Source organism: Temnothorax curvispinosus, unplaced genomic scaffold (genome assembly GCF_003070985.1).
Source record: "Temnothorax curvispinosus isolate PA1 unplaced genomic scaffold, ASM307098v1 QBEX01007290.1, whole genome shotgun sequence".
Taxonomy (NCBI): Eukaryota; Metazoa; Arthropoda; class Insecta; order Hymenoptera; family Formicidae; genus Temnothorax; species Temnothorax curvispinosus.
Window position 1 is genome coordinate 7,825 of NW_020217070.1, and position 24,566 is coordinate 32,390.

At 43.3% G+C, this 24,566-nt stretch overlaps 2 protein-coding genes across 5 annotated transcripts; one reads left to right on the plus strand and one right to left on the minus strand.

The window, feature by feature from the left end:
• Positions 1 to 523: 523 nt before the first annotated feature.
• LOC112456908 lies at positions 524 to 19,896 on the plus strand. 3 transcript variants are annotated; one of them, XM_025019709.1, is made up of 27 exons: positions 524 to 947; positions 1,024 to 1,182; positions 1,760 to 1,804; positions 2,833 to 3,913; positions 4,067 to 4,430; positions 4,547 to 4,856; positions 5,101 to 5,600; positions 5,676 to 5,971; positions 6,093 to 6,603; positions 6,769 to 6,910; positions 6,994 to 7,167; positions 7,409 to 7,954; positions 8,051 to 8,957; positions 9,133 to 10,231; positions 10,541 to 10,831; positions 10,931 to 11,131; positions 11,221 to 11,376; positions 11,527 to 12,666; positions 12,749 to 13,110; positions 13,335 to 14,716; positions 15,024 to 15,208; positions 15,681 to 15,835; positions 16,296 to 17,470; positions 17,583 to 17,794; positions 17,971 to 18,984; positions 19,062 to 19,511; positions 19,648 to 19,896. In XM_025019709.1, exons 2-27 carry the CDS (start codon positions 1,122 to 1,124, stop codon positions 19,732 to 19,734), a joined length of 12,846 nt encoding a protein of 4,281 aa, XP_024875477.1. In that variant the 5' UTR covers positions 524 to 947; positions 1,024 to 1,121; the 3' UTR covers positions 19,735 to 19,896. The 3 variants fall into 3 exon arrangements, with proteins under 3 accessions (XP_024875477.1, XP_024875479.1, XP_024875478.1); XM_025019711.1 differs by having other exon boundaries at positions 524 to 896; XM_025019710.1 differs by having other exon boundaries at positions 524 to 1,182.
• A 213-nt stretch (positions 19,897 to 20,109) lies between these two features.
• Positions 20,110 to 23,969, minus strand: LOC112456910 (TBC1 domain family member 22B-like). 2 transcript variants are annotated; one of them, XM_025019719.1, is made up of 8 exons: positions 23,737 to 23,969; positions 22,809 to 22,991; positions 22,164 to 22,723; positions 21,952 to 22,082; positions 21,606 to 21,860; positions 21,261 to 21,510; positions 20,952 to 21,175; positions 20,110 to 20,873 (listed from the first exon to the last, which is right to left on the minus strand). In XM_025019719.1, exons 2-8 carry the CDS (start codon positions 22,889 to 22,891, stop codon positions 20,727 to 20,729), a joined length of 1,650 nt encoding a protein of 549 aa, XP_024875487.1. In that variant the 5' UTR covers positions 22,892 to 22,991; positions 23,737 to 23,969; the 3' UTR covers positions 20,110 to 20,726. The 2 variants fall into 2 exon arrangements, with proteins under 2 accessions (XP_024875487.1, XP_024875488.1); XM_025019720.1 differs by lacking the exon at positions 23,737 to 23,969 and adding an exon at positions 23,087 to 23,499.
• Positions 23,970 to 24,566: the final 597 nt, after the last annotated feature.

A 24,566-nucleotide genomic window follows, 5' to 3' on the forward strand; every position in this document is an offset into this window, starting at 1 on the left:
CGCTGGCAACGATACCCGGACAAATTGTATGCGAATGTAGATAGATCCGGTTATTTCCGCGTAACGTTAAAACTAGGAGAGAAAAAGATATCTTTATCTTTCGTACGGAGGAGAAGCTCTAAACAAGCAATTTCGAATGTGCAAGAAAAGTATAACGCAATCCTATTACATCTCTAGTTTACGTAATATTTCGCGCATCTTTACAATCAGTTTTACAATCATTTTGAGCGAGTCAATTTATCTCTTTCGCGACCGTCTCGTTCGGCTGCGTTTTTCTGCTTTTTGGAAACAAATTCGGCGCGAAAATAAAGCACGCGACGTACGATTACAAGGTAAACGATTACAAATTTAAGCTATTTGCATAAAGATACTCCCTTCCCTTTCAGTCGAGTCAGCGAAACTGGCGATTTCGACGATTCGAAGCCGACGATTTCCAGCGTGCGACACGCTTGGCGCCGAGAGACGAGGCTTCCTAGGATCCGGTCGCAGGCAGCTATATCTTATCGGGTAAGCGGACCTCCGACCCCTGCGCAAACACAGAAAGCATCGGGAGACCTTTAACATCCGATGCGCTCCCTCGTCGTTCGGCCATTCGTCGGTCGACCAGCAACGGAAATACTTATTTAGTCGTAACGCAGTGGACGCCGCACACACTCTCTCTACTCTCTCCACTTCCATCTTCATCACCAATCAAGCCGCCGATCCACACCCCGGGTTTATCGCCCGGGTGGTTATCGCGGATATTTTCGCCGCGGGACAAAGCGCCCAGCCGCCGCGGCAACGTCAGATCTCCGTAGATACATCTCTTCAAGTGTGATTTAAGATCTCTTCGAGTGGAACTTTCAAGGATTGGAAGTGACGCGGGAAACTGCAGGAAGAGAAGAATACAGTGAACGGTGCGCAAGAGAGAGGACCGTTTATCGCGAAAGTTTCTCATCCTTCCGGAGGTGCCCCTTTGATATTGTTCGCGTATTGACAGATCCCTATCGATTCGGCGAAATAACGAGACGTATGTTTCGATAGACCCACGTCGAGGGATGAAGACCACGCGGTAGGAGCGATCTCGGAGGGTTTCGCAAATTCCGGGAGCGACAAGGGGTAGCCCCCCCCCCCGGAAAACCATGACCGCCAAGGCGATACTGCTTCTTGCACTCGCGTGCGCGATAACTGCCGCGCGAGGAGGTAATTATCGTTAATTTCCGGTGTGTATATATTTATTACGGCGTCCGGTGTCTCATTAATTTCCTCGTAATCGTTATCGAACGACGGTGTACTTTGCGACGGGACGCAGCATCAGGGTTTCGCCCAGATTTATATTGTAGGAAAATGATCTCGAAGTAACTGGTTTAATCATATTATACGCGTAAAACTTGAGAGACGCGCTAAATTAACGAAAAATAAAAAATGTTATGTAAATTTATATTGTGACTTAATGGTTTGGGAATATAGCGCTTATAAAAATGTATTAAAAATGTCATTCTTGAATGAACAATCAAATTTTTTAAGACTAAATATTATTATTATATATTATTCAAATTTATTTATTATTGAAATTTATTTCTATCAAAGAATTTACAATTTTTTAATATAATATATACATTCCAGCCTTAGTATAATAATGGACGTGTTATTTTTCGAAAAAATTTATTATAAAATATATTAATATACTAATGTAATATATATATATACTAATATACGCCAGATTGCCAGATGTTTCACATGTGCGTAACATTTATTTCGATTTTTTTCGTTCCCACAGAGATTGCCAAGGACCCAACGCTATGCGGCCGAACAAAGTGCAAGGGTAGGTAATATTTTCATGCAGACATAGTCCAGGCTGCCACAGTTCGACACTCAGCTATCATATTTCCATAGGCTTGAGTTACAAGAGTTTATCCCATGGCGCATCGTTGAAAGAGGAAACGAAGAACCGTTTCATTTTTCTAACGACTCACGCATTTTTTCTGTAAACTGCTAACGTGAAATTATTCTCCGTTGCATTTTTCTCTTTGTAAATGTCAATAATTTTAAAGAAAGATAATATATTTTGCACTTTAATCCGCGCAAACTGATTGTTTTACGCAAATGAACGTGTTGATAGTATCTTGCTTGCGTTGCTGCGCGCATACAAACAAATTTTCTAATATAAATAATCTATATCATGTAACAATTTATTGATTAATTTATCAAACTAATTATAATTAATTTATCAACTTAATCCAAAATGTTTCTCTTTTTTTCCTTTTATATACAAATACATATATATATATTTCTATTTCTTTTTTATTGCTTAAATTTGAATTAATTTCGACGAATATATCGTAGAACTTATGTCTATCGAGGTGAAGGACTCCGACATTTTATTTTTGCACACAAACGCGTAGTTGCATAGATAACAGAATACGAGGAATTGATAATGATTAAGAAAACAGATTATTGATAGACACAAAAAATATTTCGAAGCACAAACATTTTACTAACGTCAATCATAGAAAACAACAAATGTTAGACATAACTTTATCTTCCAGAAATACATATTAATGTTTATTTCTTTATATTCTTTTTCGCATCTTTAATATAGTGTTACTAATGAATAATGAAATGAATTAAATAGGAAGTATTCGCTAATGTATATATATTCTGAAGTAAAAAAATTACGAAATTGGAAAATAGCGAAAAAAACTTCACCCTTTTCTTTAATTTTTCTGTAGAAAAAATAAATTTCAAATTATGTTAGGAATTTGTTGTTTCAGAATAATATACATAAAATTGAAAATGTTCTGTAATTATAAATGAACAATATTATAAACACGATGTGTCCGTCCCTTTCAGTTCCGTTGGAGAGAAAATTCAAATATCACGAAGATATCCATTATGTGTACACATATTCCGCGGATGTGAGCACGAATCTGGGCTATCACCTGCTGTCCCATCATTCGAGAAATGATTCGGCTCTGCACATCGACGCCACCCTGTCCGTGCACTTCGACAACCCCTGCGAGGGCACCCTGAGAATTCTGAACGCCAGCATCAGCCACGATCGTAGCGCGTACAACCCCGAGTTCCCGGATCGCGCCGGCTCCGAGTTCAAGGCCAACCTCGAGCGTCACGCGCTCAGGTTCACCTTCGACGACGGGCTGATCCACGAGCTGTGCCCGGACCGGCGCGAGCCGGTCTGGGCGTTAAACATCAAGCGGGGCGTCCTGTCGATGCTGCAAAACAGCATGCGGCGTTTCGACGTGGACCATCGCGGCGACGAGGTGGACGTTCTCGGCGCCTGCGAAACCCACTACCGCTTGTACGAGGCCAAGAAGACCAGCCTGATCGTGAAGAAGAGCAAGCACTTGGCCGACTGCCGGAACGGGCCAAAGTACTTCTCCGTCGTGCAGTCGAATCCCTACAGAAGTCCGCGAAAGCAGCACCGCCAGCACGGATTGTTCAAGTCGCGCAGCGACTGCGAGATCACGATCGATCATAACATCTACGAGAGGGTGGTCTGCGAGGAGGTACGACTGCTGCAGCCGCTCTCCAACGGCGACAAAGCCGGTGCCAAAACCGAGTCTCGAACGGTCCTTCAGCTGGTTCAGGAAAGCACGAGTTCCGTCCACGGATTCGAGGAGGATGAAGACGACGATGATGACGGAAGAGACGAGGATAATTTCGTGCGACGTACACCTCGCGTCAAGAGGACCACGTTGCTGTACGATCACGCGAAGACCCTGAAGACTATGCACGGTGAGCTGCGAACCTCCAGAGACTTGCTGAAGACCATGTGTAGACTTGGAAACGCCGAAGAGTTGCAGCAGAGATTCTCCGAAGTATTCACTAATTTCGTCCATTCGGCACGCTTCTTGGATTATCCCTTGTTGTCGCAGCTATTTAGCAGAGCTAACAGCATTTGCAAAAACGGGAAGTACGTAACTGCCGTGTTTTTAGATGTAACATTTTTCTTATTAACAAAAAAGTCGAAGGATTAATAATTAAAAAAATAAAATAAAAAAATTGTGACAAATTTATTTTATTCAATGCAATTTAACAACATTTCTGCTCTTCTGTTATTCAACAGGAAACACATTGTCGCGGCACTGCCACATTTAAATAGCAACGCCGCAGTGAACGTAATGAATGACCTGATAATCAAGAAATACGTTAATCAGATGACCGTCAATAATTGGATCGTCACTTTCGCTTTGTTTCCACAACCGGATCGCGACACTATCAAAGCTCTTTCAAAGCTACTGGAGTTCCAGTCTCAAATTCCCCACGTCCAGTTTATTCTCAGCTATTCGACTATTATTTATACGTATTGCAGAAATAACGACGCCGACTGCAGTAATTTGGAAGAGGTGAACGTGTTCCTGTCGCATCTTGAACAGAAAATTTCGCAAGGCTGCGAGCCCCGTTTTCATCCTTCTCCTTCGACGAAAGAAGTAAAATATTTATCAGTTTCTTTTCACTATCTGCAGTAAAATAAAAGATAAAACATATACACGTGCGTAGAAGCGTGTGAGAAATAAAAACAATTTTTAATGTAATTTAATTGCAGACGCTGGAAGCTCTGAAAGCTGTCGGCAATATGGGACTCGAAACGAAAGACTTGCAAAGGGAACTGAAGAAATGCATAGACGACACTGGTGGATTCTTACCTATGGAAGTTCGCATTGCCGCCGTCGATGCTCACCGTAGGCTGCCGTCCTGCGAAGAGACTCGGGACGAATTTCTCCTAGATTATTACCGCAACACGACGTTAGACACGGAGATCCGTATAGCTTCTTACTTACAGGTGATGCGTTGCCCCGATTATAACGTTATCAAGACTATCAAGCACACTCTCAAAATAGAAGAAGTCAACCAAGGTTTGTTGCACTTTTCACAGTTAAACATTTAAATCTTTATTACAGCATTCTGCATTCAAAGATCGAGAATAATGTTCAATTCGAGTGTTTTGAAAAATTTATAGATATTTAATATGCGTATTTTTTTAAAGCAGTTTTAATTATTAAGACTCTAAAGCAATCTTGATTTATTCTCGCTTCTAGTTTTTAACGCAAAGAAATGACTTTTTTCTAATTTATAATTCTTTCCCATATTTATTTACAGTCGGTTCTTTCGTATGGAGCCACTTGACGAATCTGTACAATTCTGCCTCGCCTACCAGAGTCGAGATCCAAAGTCTGCTGACGGATCGGGACATCGGCAACAAGTTCAACAGTGATATCAGAAAGTTTTCGCGCAGTTACGAGAGCTCCTTCTTCTCCGAAGAATATGACGTTGGCGTGAATTATCAGACGAATTTGATCTTCTCACCGAAGTCATACGTGCCGCGATCGCTCACTTTCAACGTGACCACCGATTTCCTCGGGCAGTCCGTGAATCTGTTTGAAATCACAGCGCGAATGGAGGGCCTCGAATATTACGCGGAGAATCTCTTCGGTCCGGATGGCATCTACAGTAACGAACGAATTTCGAATCATCTCCAGAATTTCCTCAGACGTTTCAGATCGGCACCGGAGAATGAGAATTATTGGGACGGTGTGAAACGATTGCCTAATATTATCGACAATAATTTCAATCATCCGAAAATAAGTCTCGGTTACAAGGTAATAGAAAAGTAAATAAAATAAAAATTACATCCTAATTATAATAATATTACGGTGTCTTGTTTATTGCGAAAGGTATTCGGGAACGAGTTGATGTTTACGATGCTGGACGGCGACAAGCAAGTGAGGGCTGCAATAGCGAATTTCAATCCCTGGCAGAGGATAAAGGAGTTTCTGGCTATGCAGGAAATTCTCTACGAAAGGGCTGGGATGTTCTTGGATTCTTCTTATGTAGTACCGATGGGGTCCGGACTGCCAATTCGTTTAGATCTCGCCGGTTCCGCGGCTTGCTATTTCAAGATCTCAAAAATGCTCAACGACGCTCGACTATCTGATAAGGAATTTCAACTCACTGCCAATATTGCTTCTAGGTTTGTACCCTTTCTGTATGAATGTGTGTATGTCATCTTTAATATTTTCGAAAATTATAACAAATTCTAAGTTTATTTACAATTATCTATCTTAGTCTTCTATTTTTATTTCTTTTTACAGTATGAGTATCGATATGATGAACACAATGACGGTGGACGCTTTTTACAAATCCGCCGGGCTCAAGCTGCGAACAAACCTTTACTCCTCCGGAACTATGCAGCTTCATCTGAATATAAACAACACCCGTTTAGTGCACGTCAGTCTGGGTTTACCGAACCGCAAGATCGAAGTGTTTTCGCTAGTCTCGGACGTCGCTCTCATCAAGATTAACGGTGGCGAGGTCCAGGAGAGACCGTTGGGTGTCCTGGTAGCCGATCAGAATCAGAAGAACTCGCGACACCTCGCAGTCGTGCCCAAGAATATTATTAGCAACACTACCTGCACCTGGGCCGCCTTAGACAGACTGATAGGCTTAAAGATGTGCACCGATTATCAATTTACAAACGTGACTAAGGATTCTAGTGCGCCCTATTTTGTTTTAGACGGTCTCACGCTCTTTAAGGTCTCCTTGCTCAAAGCCGATCCAACCGCCAAGAATTACGTGTTGGAATACAGTTGGAATAAGACTCAGGTATAATCAGAACCACGAATCATTTTTTATATAATACTTTTGTATAAATTATTTTCGATAATAATTGTGATAAGTAAATGACGATATTAATATATTCAATGAGAATTATAGTAAAATTGTGAAAGCGACAGATATTCTTCATAGCTTCTTTTAATTTTCTTCTAGGAGTTTAGCACGTTTAAGTTGATGTTCGACACGCCTGGCTCGCAGGTGAACAGGGAAATAAGCGCTGTTGTCACTTTTGACACAATAAATAATAACGTTACTGCTCTATTTCATTCGGCTGGTAATTCCCTAATTGCTAAAGGTTAGTGTTTTCTAAATTTATATCTAGTTTTCTCTAATAGCGACGATTGACGAAGATATTATAGTAATGTCTGTACCGTTCAGGTACATACAAACGTTCCGAAGATGAGATTTTTATAGACATCGGCTTTGATATTAATGGCACAAAGCACTTAGATGCAAGCTTGGGTTACACGAGGAAGAAGTTCAATCACGGTTATACCTATCATCCTGTAGCCCATTTAACTATCAATAGCGAACGCGTCGCTGCCATTTCAGGTATTTCGTCGCTCACAGTTACATTTATATAATCAAGCAATTACCATTTTATACTTACAATCAGTTAACTCTTTCGAATATTTTCTTTTAGAAAAATAATATATAATTTTTCTTTCTAATTATCTTTAAACTTTTAAAGCGTTTACAAATCCAATTAGTTATCATAATAATATATATAATAATGTATAAAAGAACTAAAAAAAGTTGAGAGATGCAATACTAAAAAAGTTAAAATTGCCAGGTGTTATTAGAAACGCACAGAAGAACAACGTCTCTCAGTTCGATATAGACCTGACTTTCCAAACGAAGCGAGTCTGGAGCAAATTGGTCGGCTACATTGTCCGGCGGAATATCAGTCTGGCCGGCGATTTTCAGCTTGATTATCAGTTGCAACGTATGCCGAGGAAAGAGACCCTCCACTTGGAGGTTTCGCTGTCCAATCGCTCGTCGAAGACGCTAACGTACAAGGCCGCCGAAATGAAATTGCACTCCACCGCCTATCCGCAACTCAACGTTGTAATAAGCGCCTGGTACCAGCAAGCTCTCGGCCACTTGGAGCTCCACGCCGAGATAAACTCCAATCCGCATCTTAAGGACGACCGGCACAAGCTAACGGCGCAACTCATTATCTCCTACTCGAAGATGTACTTTCAGAATCAAGGCACGAAAGTGACCGCGTTGATAGCCGTTACCAAACCTATTCAGAACTTGGACCTCAAGATGGGAGTCAATCACTACGTCCTTGGCGCCGAATCGAAGACTAGTTTCCTCATAGGATACGCGCCAGGTAACATGCAAAATTCACAATTGTTCATATTTGTAAATGAAATTTATTTGGCTATAGGAAAAATCTAGAAATTCTGTGTTTAATCCTGTTTTACAGGCAAGGAGATCAGTTTGATCGTTAACATCATCATGCCGCGCGGTTTGTTATTCTCTATGGAAGGTCACACGAATCTGACGATCCCAAATTTCAATTCGATGCTGATCGACGCGCGTATCAACGAGCGTTCGCAGAACGAGTACGACCTGGAGTTCTCCGGAACGTGGTTCAGCGGTCACAACATGACCGCGCGCGGCGCTTATTCCGACCGATCGTCGGCCGTCATCGTCAATCATCACCTGAAAATGATCTTAAAATCGCCGAGCTTTATCAGTCCGATTCTGCTCAATTGCCAGTTGTATCAGAATCACAGCGACCTTAAAGTCGGCCTGTACGTCGAGCAGCTGGACTACGACAAGTACGCCTTTGTGCTGAATCACACGGTGGTGTCGGCGACCAGCCTGATGTCTTACGTGGAAGCGAGATACCACGGCAACGTGTACTCGGCGATGACGAACGTCGACACCACGCGAGAGATTCGCGTGGAGCTACACCTGGACAAATGGCGGGACGTGCATCTGACCCTGAGCGGTTACAACGAGGAGGACCGGAAAGAGCTTGCGGCGGAAATCAAGTGGGACGCTAATAGAGATCCCGCCTTGAAGCTGGGCACAATGGTGCATTTAAATAGGGTGTATCTGATGAACGCGACTTCTCCCGGGATCAAACGGAGCGCGATGGTAATGCTGACCTATCCGGGTCGACTAGTTACCGGCTCTTGTGACTTGATCGCACGTAGTCCACACAATTACCTAGTGGATATTATTCTGGACTGGGGTCCGGAGAGCGTGATCAAGGCGTCAATCGGCACGGACTATGCCGTGCGACCGGAAATAACTACTGTCAAATTGGAATCGCAGCTGTTAACGCCTTTTGAAAATTGGAAGAAGACTGCCTTGAATGCGAAGTAAGCACGCATCCGGTATATGAATTATTTATGCATGCGTCAATAGAATATTTAAAACGCTGTTACATTAAAAATAATTAAAAATGTAACAAAGTTAATTATAATGATAAAATTATTAATTCTAATAAGATGTTATCAAAAGTATATTTCGATTCTATTTTTGCTCTCTTTGCAGATACTTGCAACTGTCAGACAAGATTCTAGCTAGCAGCAGCGTTCACTGGAAGGACTCCCAGCATATGATGGCGGAGTTCTACGCTAGTGTGAGCGAGGTCAAGGATCTGAAAGAATGGACAGCGAACTGTGGCTTGATCAGCACCGTACATTCCAACTCATGGGTGACTGTGAATGTCACACACAAGGTACTACGCTCGCAAACGGCGGACACGCACATGCTGATCAAGTACAACCCCGACAAGACGATTGATGCGCGCAGTGTTTGGCACCTGGACAAGCAATCGGACGACGTGTTCAACTTGACCGGCAATTTGCATTTGCATTCGCCTCTGATGAACTATCGGAAGAGCGAGCTCAAGTGCCAGCTGCGTCTCATGACCAGCTGGAAGTTCTACGGTGCGGCCAATCTTGACCTGGATAAACGCAAATACACCGGTCAACTAATCGGCAACCTCGTACACTGGAAAGAGTCTAAGGTGGAGTTCAACGTTACCACGCCACTGGAGAAGTTCGCCTTTGTTCGTGGCAGGTTCGGTCTGTCGGAGAGCAACCATCATGTCGTGGCGGAAGTTGTCACCCCGAACGGTCCTCTGGGCGTTGAGGGATTGTGCCAAGTCTTTACCGCCACTTATGATTTCAACGTCAAGCTCATGCTGGCAACGCCCCTCGAGGTGTTACAGAAGGCGTTGATGGTGGTCAAGCTGAATAGACGCGAGGCCGATTTCAGGGTCGGTTATAACAACATCACAGCGGGCTTCCTCGGCACTTGGCACTATAACAACATCACCGATTTCGATTATAGCTATATAGTGTTCACGCCTCTCGAGGGTCTGCAAGAGTGCGGCGTGATTACAAAGTTGATCGTGACGTATACAGAACTCGAGCAAATGTTGAACGTAGACACGGAATTCTCAGTGAGACTGGCAGATACCAAATTCGGCGTCAAGGCTATGGGTGGACCGAAACCACCACCCGTTAAAATTCCGCTGAAACCGGGGATTAGAAGTTCCACAATGAACGATTCTGAGTCGGAGGAAGAAGAGGAAGAAGAGGAGGAAGAGGATGAGGATGCTCTCTATTGGCGAGGAGAATTGCAGGTAATTGTAATTCAAATAACTAAACTATGATTCAAAAAACTTCATTATAAAAATCTGATTTTAAGGATTTAAAATTTAAATTAGAGAATTATATAAAATTTAAATTATATAATTAAATTATAAAGTTTAAATACTATTAATTAAAATTTTGAATATTAATTTATAATTGCGAGAGAAATTAACATAAATTTATTAAAAATTAAAAGAATATTGTAATATTTATTTTCTTAAAATAGAAGTATAATTATTATTTTAATGTTATATAATTAATAATTATTAAATGTAACGTAAATATTTATTTATTTGTAGATCTGGCTTGCAATAATCCCGAATATATTGGCAGAGCTGGATATCGATACTGAAGGTTATACCTATAAAATATTAGGTCAAGTACAATTGCCACCCGAAAAAATCGTCATAGACGACAGCTTTACCATGGAAGATGTTTTCCATATAAAGAATGATCTACATATTGATATATCGTTCGGCAAAATTAGAGAAATAACATCATTATACGCATTTATCATCGATATGGAGAATCTCTCCTACCTCATGGACATGGACATAAATATCAGAAAAAAAGATACTACGTGGCTCGAGGTAATATTTTTAATTTGACGCATTATTTTATATATTTATAACTGACAATATACTATCGAAATGAAAATCTGTTAAGTAAGCACATAAAATTTTACACAGACTGGATTTCACGGCAATTATACATATCGAGTCATTAAGAATGGAAAGGCGCATTTGGTAAAATTCGACATAAAGACACCTTTAGAATTTCTCAAAACCTTCCGTGTTAACGCAACCTACGACATCGAAGGCCTTCTTCACAAAAGTACACTTGCGATTCGTGGAGACAAATTGATCTTGGATGTACTTGGAAGTGCAAGAGTGAGTTTGCACAATTTTTTAAATTTATAAAAATAAATATTTGCATAAAAAAACTGTCAAAATAAAAAAATTTGATTTTTTTTGTGTAGTTAGAGCACGCTTTGCTAGATATGATGCTTTCGGGTGCGATCGATTCGCCCGTTATAAAAATACCGCAAACATCAATTGCTGTAAAAAAGGATTTCACCGGAGATAGGAAGGAAGTTAAGTTCAACGCAAGGATGGAAGAGCCAGTATCAAAACATGTAAGGCATCGATATTTATTTGTAATCTGTATCTGATCAAAGTACAAGTATAATAATTATTTTTCATCAATTTTGTGGTTGATTTGATTTTTATATTGATTAAATTAGTATTAATTAAATAGATTTAAATTCAAGCCGCTATCTTTCTAGATATCTTTTGAGTCCGCCTGGCAAGTAGAACATGAGTATCATCTCGTGAAAGCTTCCGCAAAGCTGGAAAGCTGGATAAGAGCTTTAAAATCATTGGAGACTGACATCCTCTACAGCAACGCGATTCACGTAAACAATACCGCCAAGTTAAACGTGCACGTAACGCATCTCGGCAATCAAGAGTATCAGTTGATTGGAAATTTAAACAATGACAAGATCAGCGCCGATTTATACACGCCGCTGTCGCAAAGACCTCATTTCCAGTTCCACGGTGACTTGAGACAGGTCAACGAATCGTTGTACGACATCAGAGGAGAGCTGAAGAACGAACTGCAAGCGAAATCTTACGACGTCAGCTCTGTTATCCTCCTGCATGACACTCTCTCTTCGATAGATGTAAAAGCCGAGCCGAAGAGCGCGAACACCGAGCCACTCGTTTTGCGGCTGAGAAGAAAGAAATTCAGTCTCCTACTGGATGTCGATGGCGGATCATTCAATAGTTCCCTCGACGCAAACGTGCTCAACAATCTGAATTGGGATGTGAGAGCCCGCACGGATATACAAGAGGCTGGTAAAGTGAATACTTTTCAGCTGAGTACCTTTATGAATGTGCAAGTGAACGGCAATACCACTCTATATATTCACACTGAGACACCCTGGAACGACAGCAGGATCCTGACGGTGAAAGGCAACTTGATGCTGACCAACACGAGCGGTGACGTCCGGCTGGACCATCGACTGAACGACGATCGATGTCACGCAACCACGAGATGGAAATTGAACTACATGGAGGACATGTTCGTGAAATTAATCACGGGATACGACACCACGGACCTGGGCAAGAAGGAGCTGTCCACTCACGTGTTCTTCAAGAACCCCGGCCGATTGTACAGGAACATCGACGTGGGTTTCGATCTGGACATCGATCGAAAGGCGTGGGAGTTTGAGACCAACGCGACCATTGGTTTCCGCAATCACCAGAACATTGACGCGGTGTTTGTCGTAAAGCTGCCACCCCCGAACAATGACGATCATCGATTTCTGATCAGCTATCACACTAACAAGCAGAATCAGGATATTTCTTACGTGGTGGGCTACAACGCCGTTCGAGCGAAGAGCAATTACGCTTCGGACGGATCGGTTTGTATTTCTTCAATATTAATAAGCAATGAAATTAATACGCGATAGTACGAACTTGAATAAGTTGAATGTAAAATTTCAGATTCGAATGGCTACGCGCGACATTAACGGACACTTCCGGCTATCTTGGGGATTGTTGCCCATGCAATCCCTCAACAATCTCTTTAACATCACCTTTGACAAGAAGGAAATCGAGCTCAAATATTCTCTATACACGCCTTTGTTTATCGAAGAGGAAACGGTGGTGCTTCTCTGCAATTACGACGCTAATTCCAATGAGACGAATTTAATTAACGCCGATCTTTTTTATCCTTCAAGACGGCAGGTTGGAACTGCAAGAATATCTTACCAAAGTCTGAATAACGTTAACGGAACCGTTAACGCGACGATATCTATGCAGCAGTTGGCATACGTTGGCTGCAATTTTGTTATACTTACCACTCTGTAAGTGAATTTACTACATGATAAGAGAAATTACAGAAAAAAGCATTAATTTTTTTCGCATAATGTTTTAAAAATCAAAACTTTAATATTAATTATATTATCAATTTTTTCAAGAATTTTATTTATCAAATGTGTGATATTCTAAAAAAATATTTGTATAATCTTTTAAGGGTATTTCTTTTACTTTCTTAATTTATTTAAATTATTTCTTTTCCTATGCACAGAAAACAGAATAAGAGATTCGTCGAGTTCTTCTGGTCTAACAACACGGCTCTGCTGAATTCCGATTACAATTATCATAGCGAGCGATTGGATTCGAATCTGGATGGCATTTTGCACATAGAAGTCCCTCTGAACGCTCGTCACGTCGGTATTCTGAACTACGGCTACAAGAAACGTCCGCAAGTCACCACTGGCCATTCGACCTTGACGTATAACGACCAGAAGATGTTTCACGCTCAATATAATTCAAAGAGCGAGTCCCGGGCCGGTTTCGACAAGGACCGCATTCAGATCACGGTGGAGAACATTTATAAGCCCATAGGCGTTGTCTACGTGAACCAGTACGAGTACAGTGGTGGAAACGAGGGTACCAACTATCCCACTGTCGAGTTCAAACAGGTGAACGTCTACCGACTGGACAACAGCTCGGCGTTCAACATCGCCGGCGAGTCCAGAATCCGGACTACCCACACCGGCCAGAACATTCATCTGAAGGCGATGCACTTAAACAAGACGATCCAGTTGAAGACAGACTATGAGGTTCTGTCCGGCGAGTTTGACCAGAACACCTGGCTGAGCCTGGCCGAGGACGCCTGGGTGTCCTACCACGTGAACATCCTGAACAAGACTACCGAAGATGTGGACAATCAGTTCCTTATCCTCAGTTTCTCCTATCCACGACGAAACTTCACCCTGGGTGGCTCCTACAGGATCACCACCGACGAGGTGAACTCCGAGGCTAATTTACAATGGGAACGCGACGATGAGAAGTCGAGGAGTGTTGGTGCGACTTTCGATTGGCTGAACATCACCGACACGTCGATGGAGAGTCAACAGCAAGCCGTGTTGAGTTTTCATCATCCAACCTTCGAGAAGAATGTTACGATGAAGGGTGTATTAATGAGAAGAGACCACAGGGATCTGTTAAACGTTGTTTTTACTGCGGATTATTCCAAGAATGAGGACAAATTGTTAACGTTGTCCGCATTGCTGAGGGACGAAAGCGACGAATCGAACAGAAAGTATATCTACAAAATAGCCGGCAAACATATCACCACTAAATTGGACCTTGACGTCGAAGGATTCGTTCATAGACGAGAATACATGCTGGTCGAGACGGTGAACCATGCTCGGTACACGCGCGGTTACATGCCGGGTGAAACTGGGGAATTCATCGGTCGGATTGACCGGAGATCGAGGGAAATAATCTACCGACGAGTGAACAATGACGAGGTCAAATATTTCGCGATCGGCTATTATCCTACGCCTTCTCAGTACATTGTAAATGGTAGCGTTATTAATACACCGGAACTTAACGCCACCGGCAAGTTCTTCTTGGATCCGGATGAGAAACTCATATGGATGATGATGAATTACACACCCGGTAAATATTACAAGACAGAAACTTTTAATTAACGTTAAAAGTTGGTAAGACCAAAATAAATATTAAAAATATTGAAAAATTAGAAATTTTTAAATATGTGTTTTAAATATGTGTCTTTTGTGTTTTATTCGATTTTACAAATTTTAAAAAGCTTCTAAACTAAAATGAATTTTATTGATCTTTTTATTGCTTCTGTTTTTCATGTGAGTTATTATTTTAGAAATAAAATTGAAAGAATTTTGTCTTCGACTTTTCTTCGATCTTTTCTCACTTGATTTATCTATTTTCAATATTTTTCATTTTGTAGATGCCACAGTGAGCTTAAGAATGCACGGCAACATTCCGGATGCTCGAAACGCCATGTTTAATATTTATAGAACCTATGACGATGACTTAACAATTTCGGACGTTTCTTTCTACTTGAAGCTAAATCACTCGAGGCTCGTTACTTCAACTTTGCGATGGCGGCCCGAGCTTAAGAGTGATATTATTGTAAGATAATTTATTGAAGATATTCGTTTAACCCGTTGAGGTCACATGGGGTCTAGTGGACCCCACGCTTTTTTTTAAATTTTTAAATTTTGATGAATATTTTTGTGAAAAAAGTCAAATTTCTCGAAAAAAAATTTTTTTTCTCGCGTTTTTTCAACATAAAAAATTTAAAGAATTATTGGATTATAAAGAGGAAGTCATAAACTAAATTCCAGTTCAAGGTTTGAGTCGATACACCAAAAAGAACGCCAATGGCAACTGTTGTGGGGTCAATATTCATCAAAATTTTTTGAGATAGAGCAAAAAAACTTCCTGCGTTTTACTCTCAAAATAGTATACTAAAAAAAAAAAAAAAAAGCCTGGGGTCCATTGGACCCCATGTGACCTCTACGTTACTTTTAGGAGGTGTGACCTCAACGGGTTAATGTAATTTCGAAGTAATTAACAGTAATTATCTCACGACTGTTGTTAGACCACTATAAAAACAACCTTCAACGAAATGTGCGAAAGCGTGGACAATGATATTGATTATTGGAAGCAATATATCAAGAGCGAAGTAAGAGCTACCATCATGGATGTGTGGGAGGACGCTCAGGAAGAAGTATCAGGATTCGTTGAAGATTGGAAGTAAGTACTAAAAATCTGTATTTAATACTTCTAATATTGTCAGATACGTTACAAAAAATATTAAGAGAAACAGATGATATAAATAATATACACTGTTAAATATGAAATTTAAACCAATATTTTGAGTTGAAAAATAATATTTTGTTATTTTTAACCACCATGTGTGTCAAAATTTATTATTTTAACACAGAACAGTATTATTTTAACTGTATTAGTTTAAATTAACATTGTTTTAGTTAAATTAACGACACATTGAGTAGGAGCAGTGGCGACTTATAGAAATGGTTAAAAATGACTCAAATTGAGTATAATTTGAATTTAACTATGAATTTAACAGTGTAATTTGTGTATAATGCATAATAGAAAAAAACGTTAAAATAATTATGTACATTATTAAACATTATGTGTAAAAATTTAGGTACACAACTTATATAATTTTCTTTTTCTCCATTCTTTTCAGTGATTTGAAAATTCTCGAGCGCGACTTTGAAGATCTCAAAGTATATTTGAACGATTCTTACAACGCAAATGATTTTTACATCAAAGACATCGTCGGTTTCGGTATATATGTCATTGACGAATTATCTCTGCGAAGTCACATTGAGTCCCTTCCTAACATCCTGAATGAAATCTGGGAGATAATGGGCGACTCCGGGGAAGCTTTGCGAAATTCGTTGCTCTGGTTGATCGATACCATCAAGAACGCCTACCATAAAATGTCCGAGATTATGGCCGCTGTACTGAGAGGCGACTCATTGTCGCAAGTAGCGAATATAATCGAGAAGCTGATCGAGAAGTACGACAGATTTATCAAGAACCTGCATGTGTCCTTCATCAAGTACATCGAGAATCTCTGGGTTACGATCTTCTCGTCCATCTCAGAGCAATGGTATCGCTTCCTGAAGTTAATGGAACCTCTGTTCATTCGCTTCGTCCATTACGTCGAGACGCTCGTGTGGAAGGCGAGCAAGGAGATGCTGGACTTTTTGTACGACCGGAAGAAAGAAATCATCACGTCGCCGTACTTCGATCGCTTCACTAATTTCACCCACGACATCGACAAGGTCTACCGCGACATCAAGGCGAATGATATAGTGACCAACATGCACAAGTACTCGGGTTTGATGATAGAGTTCGTGAAGGAGCGCTACTTCGCCTTCGTGCCGTTCGGCAAGGAGCTCAAGGACGTCGTGGACGAGATCGTGTCGGAGCTGAAGGAACTCCGAAAATTGCCGTCGGTCAACTACGCCGTGGACAAGCTCGAGCAGCTGTACGACAGAATTAACTATTTCTGCGAGTACTTCGAAGTCAGGCTCAAGGTAGAGGGTTTCATTCGGCTGGTGCACTCCAAGATGATGGACATCAGTCAGACGGCGCTGCAGGCCGAGAGCCGCTACAGAGAAGCCAAGACCATGTTCATCTTCGATCCTAACGAGGGTCTGATGTGCCTGGAGCAGAAACTGCCCATGTCCTGGCACGCTTTCAATCAAACGCCCGAATTCCACGAGATACCGGAGATCAGAGCGATCTCGGACATCAGGACGTACTTTGTCACCTCGAACACTACCTTCTGGAGCCTTTATTATCAGTACAAGCCATACTCGGAGCTGTCAAACTGGTTACCGCCATTCAAAGGTTCGTCTCGCAGTCACAAAAATTTAACAATATTTAGTTTAGTCCAATAGACTTCGAATTTTGACCGAATAGATAATAAACTACGATTAACAAACAATTCGTATTGTTTCAGCGCAAGCCATGATTATCGGCTCCCAGCATTATATTACTTTTGACGGACGTTACTTCGACTTCGCCGGAAATTGTACCTATTTATTGGCGAAGGATTTCGTGCGCGACACTTTCGCAGTTTTGGTGAAATATGATCAACAAGCGGAGGAAATCACCCACAAGATCATAGTCTTAATCGGAAGCAACGCTATCGAGTTGGACCTCTTCAATGATGTCAGTAGAATTTATTATTACACAATAAAAAATACATTAAAATTTCACTTTTTGACTAGTAAAAATTTGCTTACAAAAATATACAAAGGATAAAAAATCCATAAAGTCTGTCATTATATTTTAATAGCAAAATCAATTATTAACAGTAGTTACATTAAATGCTATGCGTTATCCAGACAATGAAGCTGATCTCTCAGAAATCAACGGACATCACGAGCAACCTGCAGCTGCCGATCGAGTTGGACAACGACACGTATGTTTACCAAGTGGAGAACGTGGTGATGGTCGAGCGCAAGCACAACCAGTTTCGACTGGAGTGTAATCTCAAGTTCAACCTATGCACTTTGGAATTATCAGGCTGGTATTACGGGAAGACGGCTGGTCTCCTCGGCACGATGAGCAACGAGCAGTTTGACGACATCCTAGGCTCTAACAAGTTGTTCCTAAAAGATACCGGCAGCTTCGCTCATAGCTGGTCGATCGGCGAGAATTGCGCCGATTCGACGAATAACGCCGGTAAGGTTCAACCGCAAGACGACATGGTGGCCACGTTCTGCGACGAGCTGTTCGTGAACAAGAGCTCGGAGTTCGGCGTCTGTTTCGGCGTGATCGACCCAGCCGAGTACGCTGAGATGTGTCTGAACAGTCTCACCGAGGCCGAGGTGTGCACGGTGGCGGTGTCGTACATGCAGATGTGTCTGTTCCGCGACACTTATCTGCGAATACCCGACCGGTGCACCACGTGCACCATGATGGACGGCAGCCAGGTGGCCGAGGGTCGTTTCAAGCGGCTGGAGGGCGACAGGGTGCCGCGGTCGGCCGACGTGGTGTTCATCGTCGAGGCGAAGAGCTGTAATCGCGACATAAAGATGAACAGTAGCATGGAGCTGCTAATCACGCAGCTCAGTAAGGAGTTGAACGACCAAGATCTCACGGGCAACAGATGGTCCTTGGTAGTGTTCGGTGGTGATGGAGTGCACGACAAACCCAGGAGCATCATCCTCGATGGGCAGATCTTCACGAAGAACGTGGCGCGCTTTATCGATTATTTCGACCACGTGCCGATCGGCAGTGGCAATCAGGACATCTTCGCCGCGATCGGCTTCGCCTCGCGGCTCGTTTTCAGAGCTGGCGTGTCAAAGTCCTTCATACTGATGCCGTGCTCGCATTGCGAACCGGAAAACCAAACGGTAATCCTGATTCTTAAGTTTTATAAACTTTAAATAATAACTCTTGAATTCTTGTCCAATTAATTTTTTCACCTCAGTTGGAGTACTCCGTGTTGCATCAAGTACTACTGGAGCACGACATCACTCTGCACATATTGATGGACGGCGACTTCGAGTTCGAGAAGGAGAAGATCAGCAAGATTTTCTACGGCTTAGACGCGGCCAAGTCGTACACGAAGAAAGATTCCCGCGTTCTGGTCGGCGACGTGGATCTGAGGAGGCAGGTCAAGCTCGCCAAGACCGTGCTGGGCTACTGCACGCCGCTATCCTTGGAGACGAACGGCACGATATTCAGCGGGGACAAGTTGCGTCTCGAGAAGTCGGCCTCGATCAAGAAGTTCGCGAGCGTCTTCTCGAAGAGGATCGCCCTCACAGCCGAGCCGACCAAGTGTCAGTTCTGCGAGTGCACCGCCGATAATAACGGCGTCACGCAGATGGAATGCATGCCGTGTATATACCCGACGCCTGTGCACGTGGATTACGTGAGCGTATGTACCGTATGATATCAGAAGCACCAAACAAAAAATGTTTAAAAAAAATCTAAAAAATATCCTCGCGATATCATGCAGGTATTTGTCATTGTCTGCAGTACGTCTAATTGAACGTTCCTTTACTGTATTGCAGGAGACTTTTAATTTCAACGAGTCGCTGTCGATGATGCCGCCGTTGGACGACGCAGATTACGGCCAAATCGATATAGAGGACGACTGAAATATAATTAAGGAAATGCCGTAGCTAGATAATACTAGATGCTAGATAATTCGCTGGTATTAGCCGTATTTATTTATAATAAACCTTTTAATATAGGTAATATACCTACCTCCCTTTCCAATTCAAGATTTGTCTTGCAATAAATTGGGACATTGAACCTGACTCGCATTAAAAATATCCATTAAAAGCGTATAAAAAATATGAGCTTGCACAGATCTGCGTGCATTATCTCTAAATGATAATTGAAAGTCTGATATCAAATAGATCCTATAATTCACATTCTACGATCGCAATTCTTTTACATATCACAAATTACAAGATATATCCGTGGCATATGGCAAGTCGCATATTTTAATATATAAAATATATCAAAATAAAGCGTATGCTATAAAATGAAATATAATATCATGATGTCGTTTTAATATTAGATATTAAGGCGTAAACATTAGTTCTGAAACCAAATTCGTGATAATTGGGATGTAGGAATATATAAGATTGGTAGAAAACGGCATAATCGCCATGTAAAAGCACAACACAGGGTCGATATATAAAACTTTCCTGTCTATATATATTATCTGTATATAATATGTGTCTGAGACTTATTATATATATAAAAATTTAATGAAAACCGGGAAATGGCAATTGATTCGCGTTACATTCTCCGCGTCTTGAAACGCATTTTACATTTTGTTCCAGAGTGGAACATGGCGAGTATATCTAAATCCTTTTCGCAAAGTCCTTCAATGTAACAAAGGAATAAACTCTATAACGCATAAAGTAATCGAGAAAACTTAATAGCCGACACGGGAACGAAACGTAGGAGACCGCGTGTTAGGAGTCCGGAAACTTTCGATATGGCCGTGATAGACTGAACGTCACAGTACATAGTGACGGCGAGACGGAAGAGGAGTACCGGCGATAACTCGGTAACGCTCGGCCTTTCGGTTTGGCCACTATTCATAATAACGTCAACCCAATCCGTCTGAAAGTGGTCACCTGGTCGTTGTATCGTGGGCCTGCAGGTGATTCGGCGCATCGGCGAACGTGAACTTCAATTTGTACGCCTCGGCCACCAGCACGCCGATCTCCGAGTCCGTCCAGTTTTGCGTGGGCAGGTTTTGTAGCATTAACATTAGCCCCTGCAATCACGAAAGTATGACAACCGATCGTGCTTTATCTCTATCTACATTGTAGCATAGAGATGGCGGATGGATTACTTGAAAATCAGGTTGCAAGAGCAAGTGTCGCCTCCAACGAAGAAGGAAGGCCGCGCATACGTAGAGCTGAAACGAGGCGAATCTGTCGGACTCCGCCAGATACGTGTCCCAAAGTCGGATGGTACAGTGAAGCGGGATTTCCCTGGTTAGCAGGTTGTTCATCCACCGAAAGGAGAATTGTAGATAATCCACTCCGTGCTGATGCAAGTGTTGATGCAACGGCGCTAAAATGTTAAAATGTTACCATAAAATGTTAACAAAAAAAGGACAAATGTTTTAGACAAGGTAAATTCATAGTAGGATACTCACCATCGATCCTCTGTATTAGCTCCTTCAACTGATTCACTTTATGCTGGATACCCAACTGAGCAAATATGTAGTTGTCCTGTATACCATCCAAGAATTTAGATAGACACCAAAAGCTATCCGCCTCGATAATGTCACGCTGCTCCTTCGACAACGATGCCACGTCGTAATTTTCCAAATCCTGCCAGGCTTGTATCGGTATGGCCTCTTGCAGAAAGACCAAGAAGAAGGGTGTCACGAGGTCATTCATACCCTGCAACAATGGATATACGAATTAAAGATACACGAATCTTGACTCTTTACCACGTAATGAAATGAATAAAAAAGACACGTTGCTGTGCCAAATACCTGGACATAACCAGACGCAGGATGTCTGATTGCCCAAATGTACAATATTCTCTCGAATATCAGCTGCACCGTCGTCTGCTGAAACAGCGAGATGAGCGGCGACATTCTAGGGATGTCGATATGAATCTGGCGATACGTGTCCTGAAAACCCTCGTCCCGCTCGACGTCGTAATACTGCTTCACCAAGTTCCAGTAGTCCAATCGTTTGCGTTCCAACGCGGGCTGCCTACGTTCCAGATTAGCCGGCAAGTACTCCTGCAACGTCACGAACGCGGTGTCGCTTAACGCTTCGCGAACGGCGTTCTATCGGGCTCGATGATGCGGCGCGTTTACCTTCTCTACTTACAGACAATAACCGCCAAGTGACGGAACGTAATTTGGCAGGCACGCCCGACCACGATAGCTGCCTCAATTCATCTAGATTCAGCACGGACGCCTCCAAAAGTAACTGAAACTTGTCCACCTTGCTCTCGCCGTCTAAAAGCAGATTCACACAAGCGTCTTTTAAACGCTCATCTCAAGGATCGCTGCTAAACGTACTAAGGAACAGATACTCACCTTGTTCCTTCGAAGGTATAAAAAATTTATTGGGCGCATTTGTCTGCCTCAGCGGCTGCGGTCTACCGGGGAATTGCGTCGGCCTGTGCAGGGGCGATGCACCGTGCTTCAGATCCGCATCCTCGCCGGAGTGCTGGCTGTTGATCATCTGCGAGTGCAGATTCACGTTGCGCAGATGCAACGGCTGCACCGCCAGCCTCTGTAGAGCCTCCGCCTTCTTCTCCTCCGGAATAATTTCTCGTTGGACCGCCTTGGCGTTTGCCTGATGGGACGGCTGTGAACACTTATTGCCAGATCTATGACTATTGATGACGCTAAGGGCCGCCGAGTGGCTGACCCTCTTCGATATCCTCACATCCGAGACTGTACAGAATTCGTCGTCCCCCGAGTCCCACGCGTCGTCCACGCTCTCCTGAAAGTCTTGAAACGAAGTGGAGCCCCCGCTTCCACTTCCCGTACCGTGACCGCCGCTGCTGTTGGCGGTACCGGCAGCCAGATTGCCGGACCCAATCGCCGTGGGATTGAACTTGCCGGGCCTGACGTCCTGCTTCAGGCTTGGCCTTCGAAGAGAGATTTCTCGATTAGTAAGTTGATCCGCGAAAAATCCCAGGTACACGGAAAGCAAAATCGCAAAGGGATACACACCTTCCCGGTACAGCCCGCGTATTCTTCTTCCAGAAAGACTGGTGAGTCGAGATGGCTTGATGGTGGTAACCTTGATTCTCCATAGCGGAAGGAAACACACAAAGTTAGCTCGCACCTGGTAATCCTCCAATGCAGCTGCCGCGGCACGGATCGTTCCTCATACCCTCGCGATAACCGTCAGATCTACAAGAACCAGAAGAGTGCTCCTTTGTAGCGTCATAAGCGTCATCGTTGCATCACAGTTCGCGCAACAAACATATGCTAAGATTAACGCGTACAATTACACGTATAAATTTAACAATGTATCAATTGTTATTCTCCAAAACGGGCTCAGCAAGCTCAGCATTTCTGTGAAGTCAAAGAGTGACCCAAAGAGTACGGAACATGTTGTACACACGTTGTAGTTTTGTACACACACACATGATGTCAAGCGTAAGAGCGAGGCTGTCAACGCCTAACTATTGTTGCAAGAGCGATCACAACAACGGAAGGGACGGTGACAAGACTGTGACAAGTGGAACGGAAGGAGAGGACGGATTCCCCGTAATAACAAACGCATTGTGGTTAATAACATATGATCCCCCGGTGCACCGATGAGGACGCGCCCGACATCGACGCGCGCCGCGGCCCGTTCCCGCAATCGAATCCACAGAGATCCACGGTATCCACACGCAGGACGCACTCCAGTGTCCAGTCTGCTCCAGTCCGCGGGAGTCGACGGGGGGAGGGGGAGGGGTGGAGGACACGTCTACGTGCAGCGCAGCGGGGAGTCCCGTCTCCCGTTCCGTTGTCGCTGGCCGTTCCCGGAGCGAGAAGGTTATGTTGCGTAAGCCGCGTCGGATCGTCGGAATCGGCCGCGCGAGCCGCGGACCGGAGGGAAGAGATCACGAGGAGGGTAGAACGAGAGACGAGAGAAAAGCGTTCCTACATTTCACAGTCGACGCAGCGACGATCCCGCGAGGTAGACCGAAGACAGCGGGTCTAAGTTTATTGTCTGGCCGTCGGTATCGCCTGCGCCGCGGCGGCGTCGCGACGACGACAACGTCGTCGTCGTCGTGGTCACGATAGATCGCGATCTTGGCGCGCCGGGCACGATCGCCGCGTTCCACTCGCACCTTTTCTCCCGCGCGCGCTCAGGAGACGCTCCCGAAGACGCCGCGACGTCGGCGCGGCGACTCTCTGCTCGCTCGGGCGAGCAGGTACGCCAAGGTACGCGATTTCGACGTGCGACGCGACCGTGCGAGTCACGTCACGCGAGCGCTGCCGCCACCGCCGCGAGCCGCGGTCTCTCCTCGCATCGTCGCGTTTCCCGTGCGATTTGTCAGCCGCGACGAAAGCGTGGCCGTATTGCGTATTGCATTCTGAAAAGAGACAGGAGCCAAGAAATATAAGAAGAGAAGAAGGCTCCGAAAGCGAGAGAGGGAGAGAGAGAGAGAAAGAGAGGAAACTGTTAAGAAAAGACACGTCGCGCGGACTCGTGTCAGCCCGTTGTTTATCTCTCTCGCGTTTGCATCGGTGCCGACGTAAGCAAATGAACTCGATTCAAAACGTAAATAATGTGACGTAATGGCCAAATCTGAGGGGGCAGATTTTTTCTCGCCGGAATTTGCCCGCGCAAATGTAATAGAATCTAACGAAACTAACGTAGACTATTCTATTAATATTACAGCAATTCCAGTTTGTATTGCGAGAATCGAGACTCTTACAACATTGCTGCAGGAATCCTGGAATGTTGCTGTAATATTGATGTAATTGCTG

Excerpts from the sequence above, each read along its gene's own strand:
- LOC112456908 (XM_025019710.1), top strand. The coding sequence starts at position 1,122 with ATGACCGCCAAGGCGATACTGCTTCTTGCACTCGCGTGCGCGATAACT. Across the intron at positions 5,972-6,092 it reads ACTGCCAATATTGCTTCTAG|TATGAGTATCGATATGATGA; the intron begins GTTTGTACCCTT and ends TTCTTTTTACAG. Across the intron at positions 12,667-12,748 it reads ATTACGCTTCGGACGGATCG|ATTCGAATGGCTACGCGCGA; the intron begins GTTTGTATTTCT and ends GTAAAATTTCAG.
- LOC112456910 (XM_025019719.1), bottom strand. The coding sequence starts at position 22,891 with ATGGAGAATCAAGGTTACCACCATCAAGCCATCTCGACTCACCAGTCT. Across the intron at positions 22,724-22,808 it reads ACGCGGGCTGTACCGGGAAG|GCCAAGCCTGAAGCAGGACG; the intron begins GTGTGTATCCCT and ends CTCTCTTCGAAG. Across the intron at positions 22,083-22,163 it reads TATACCTTCGAAGGAACAAG|ACGGCGAGAGCAAGGTGGAC; the intron begins GTGAGTATCTGT and ends ATCTGCTTTTAG.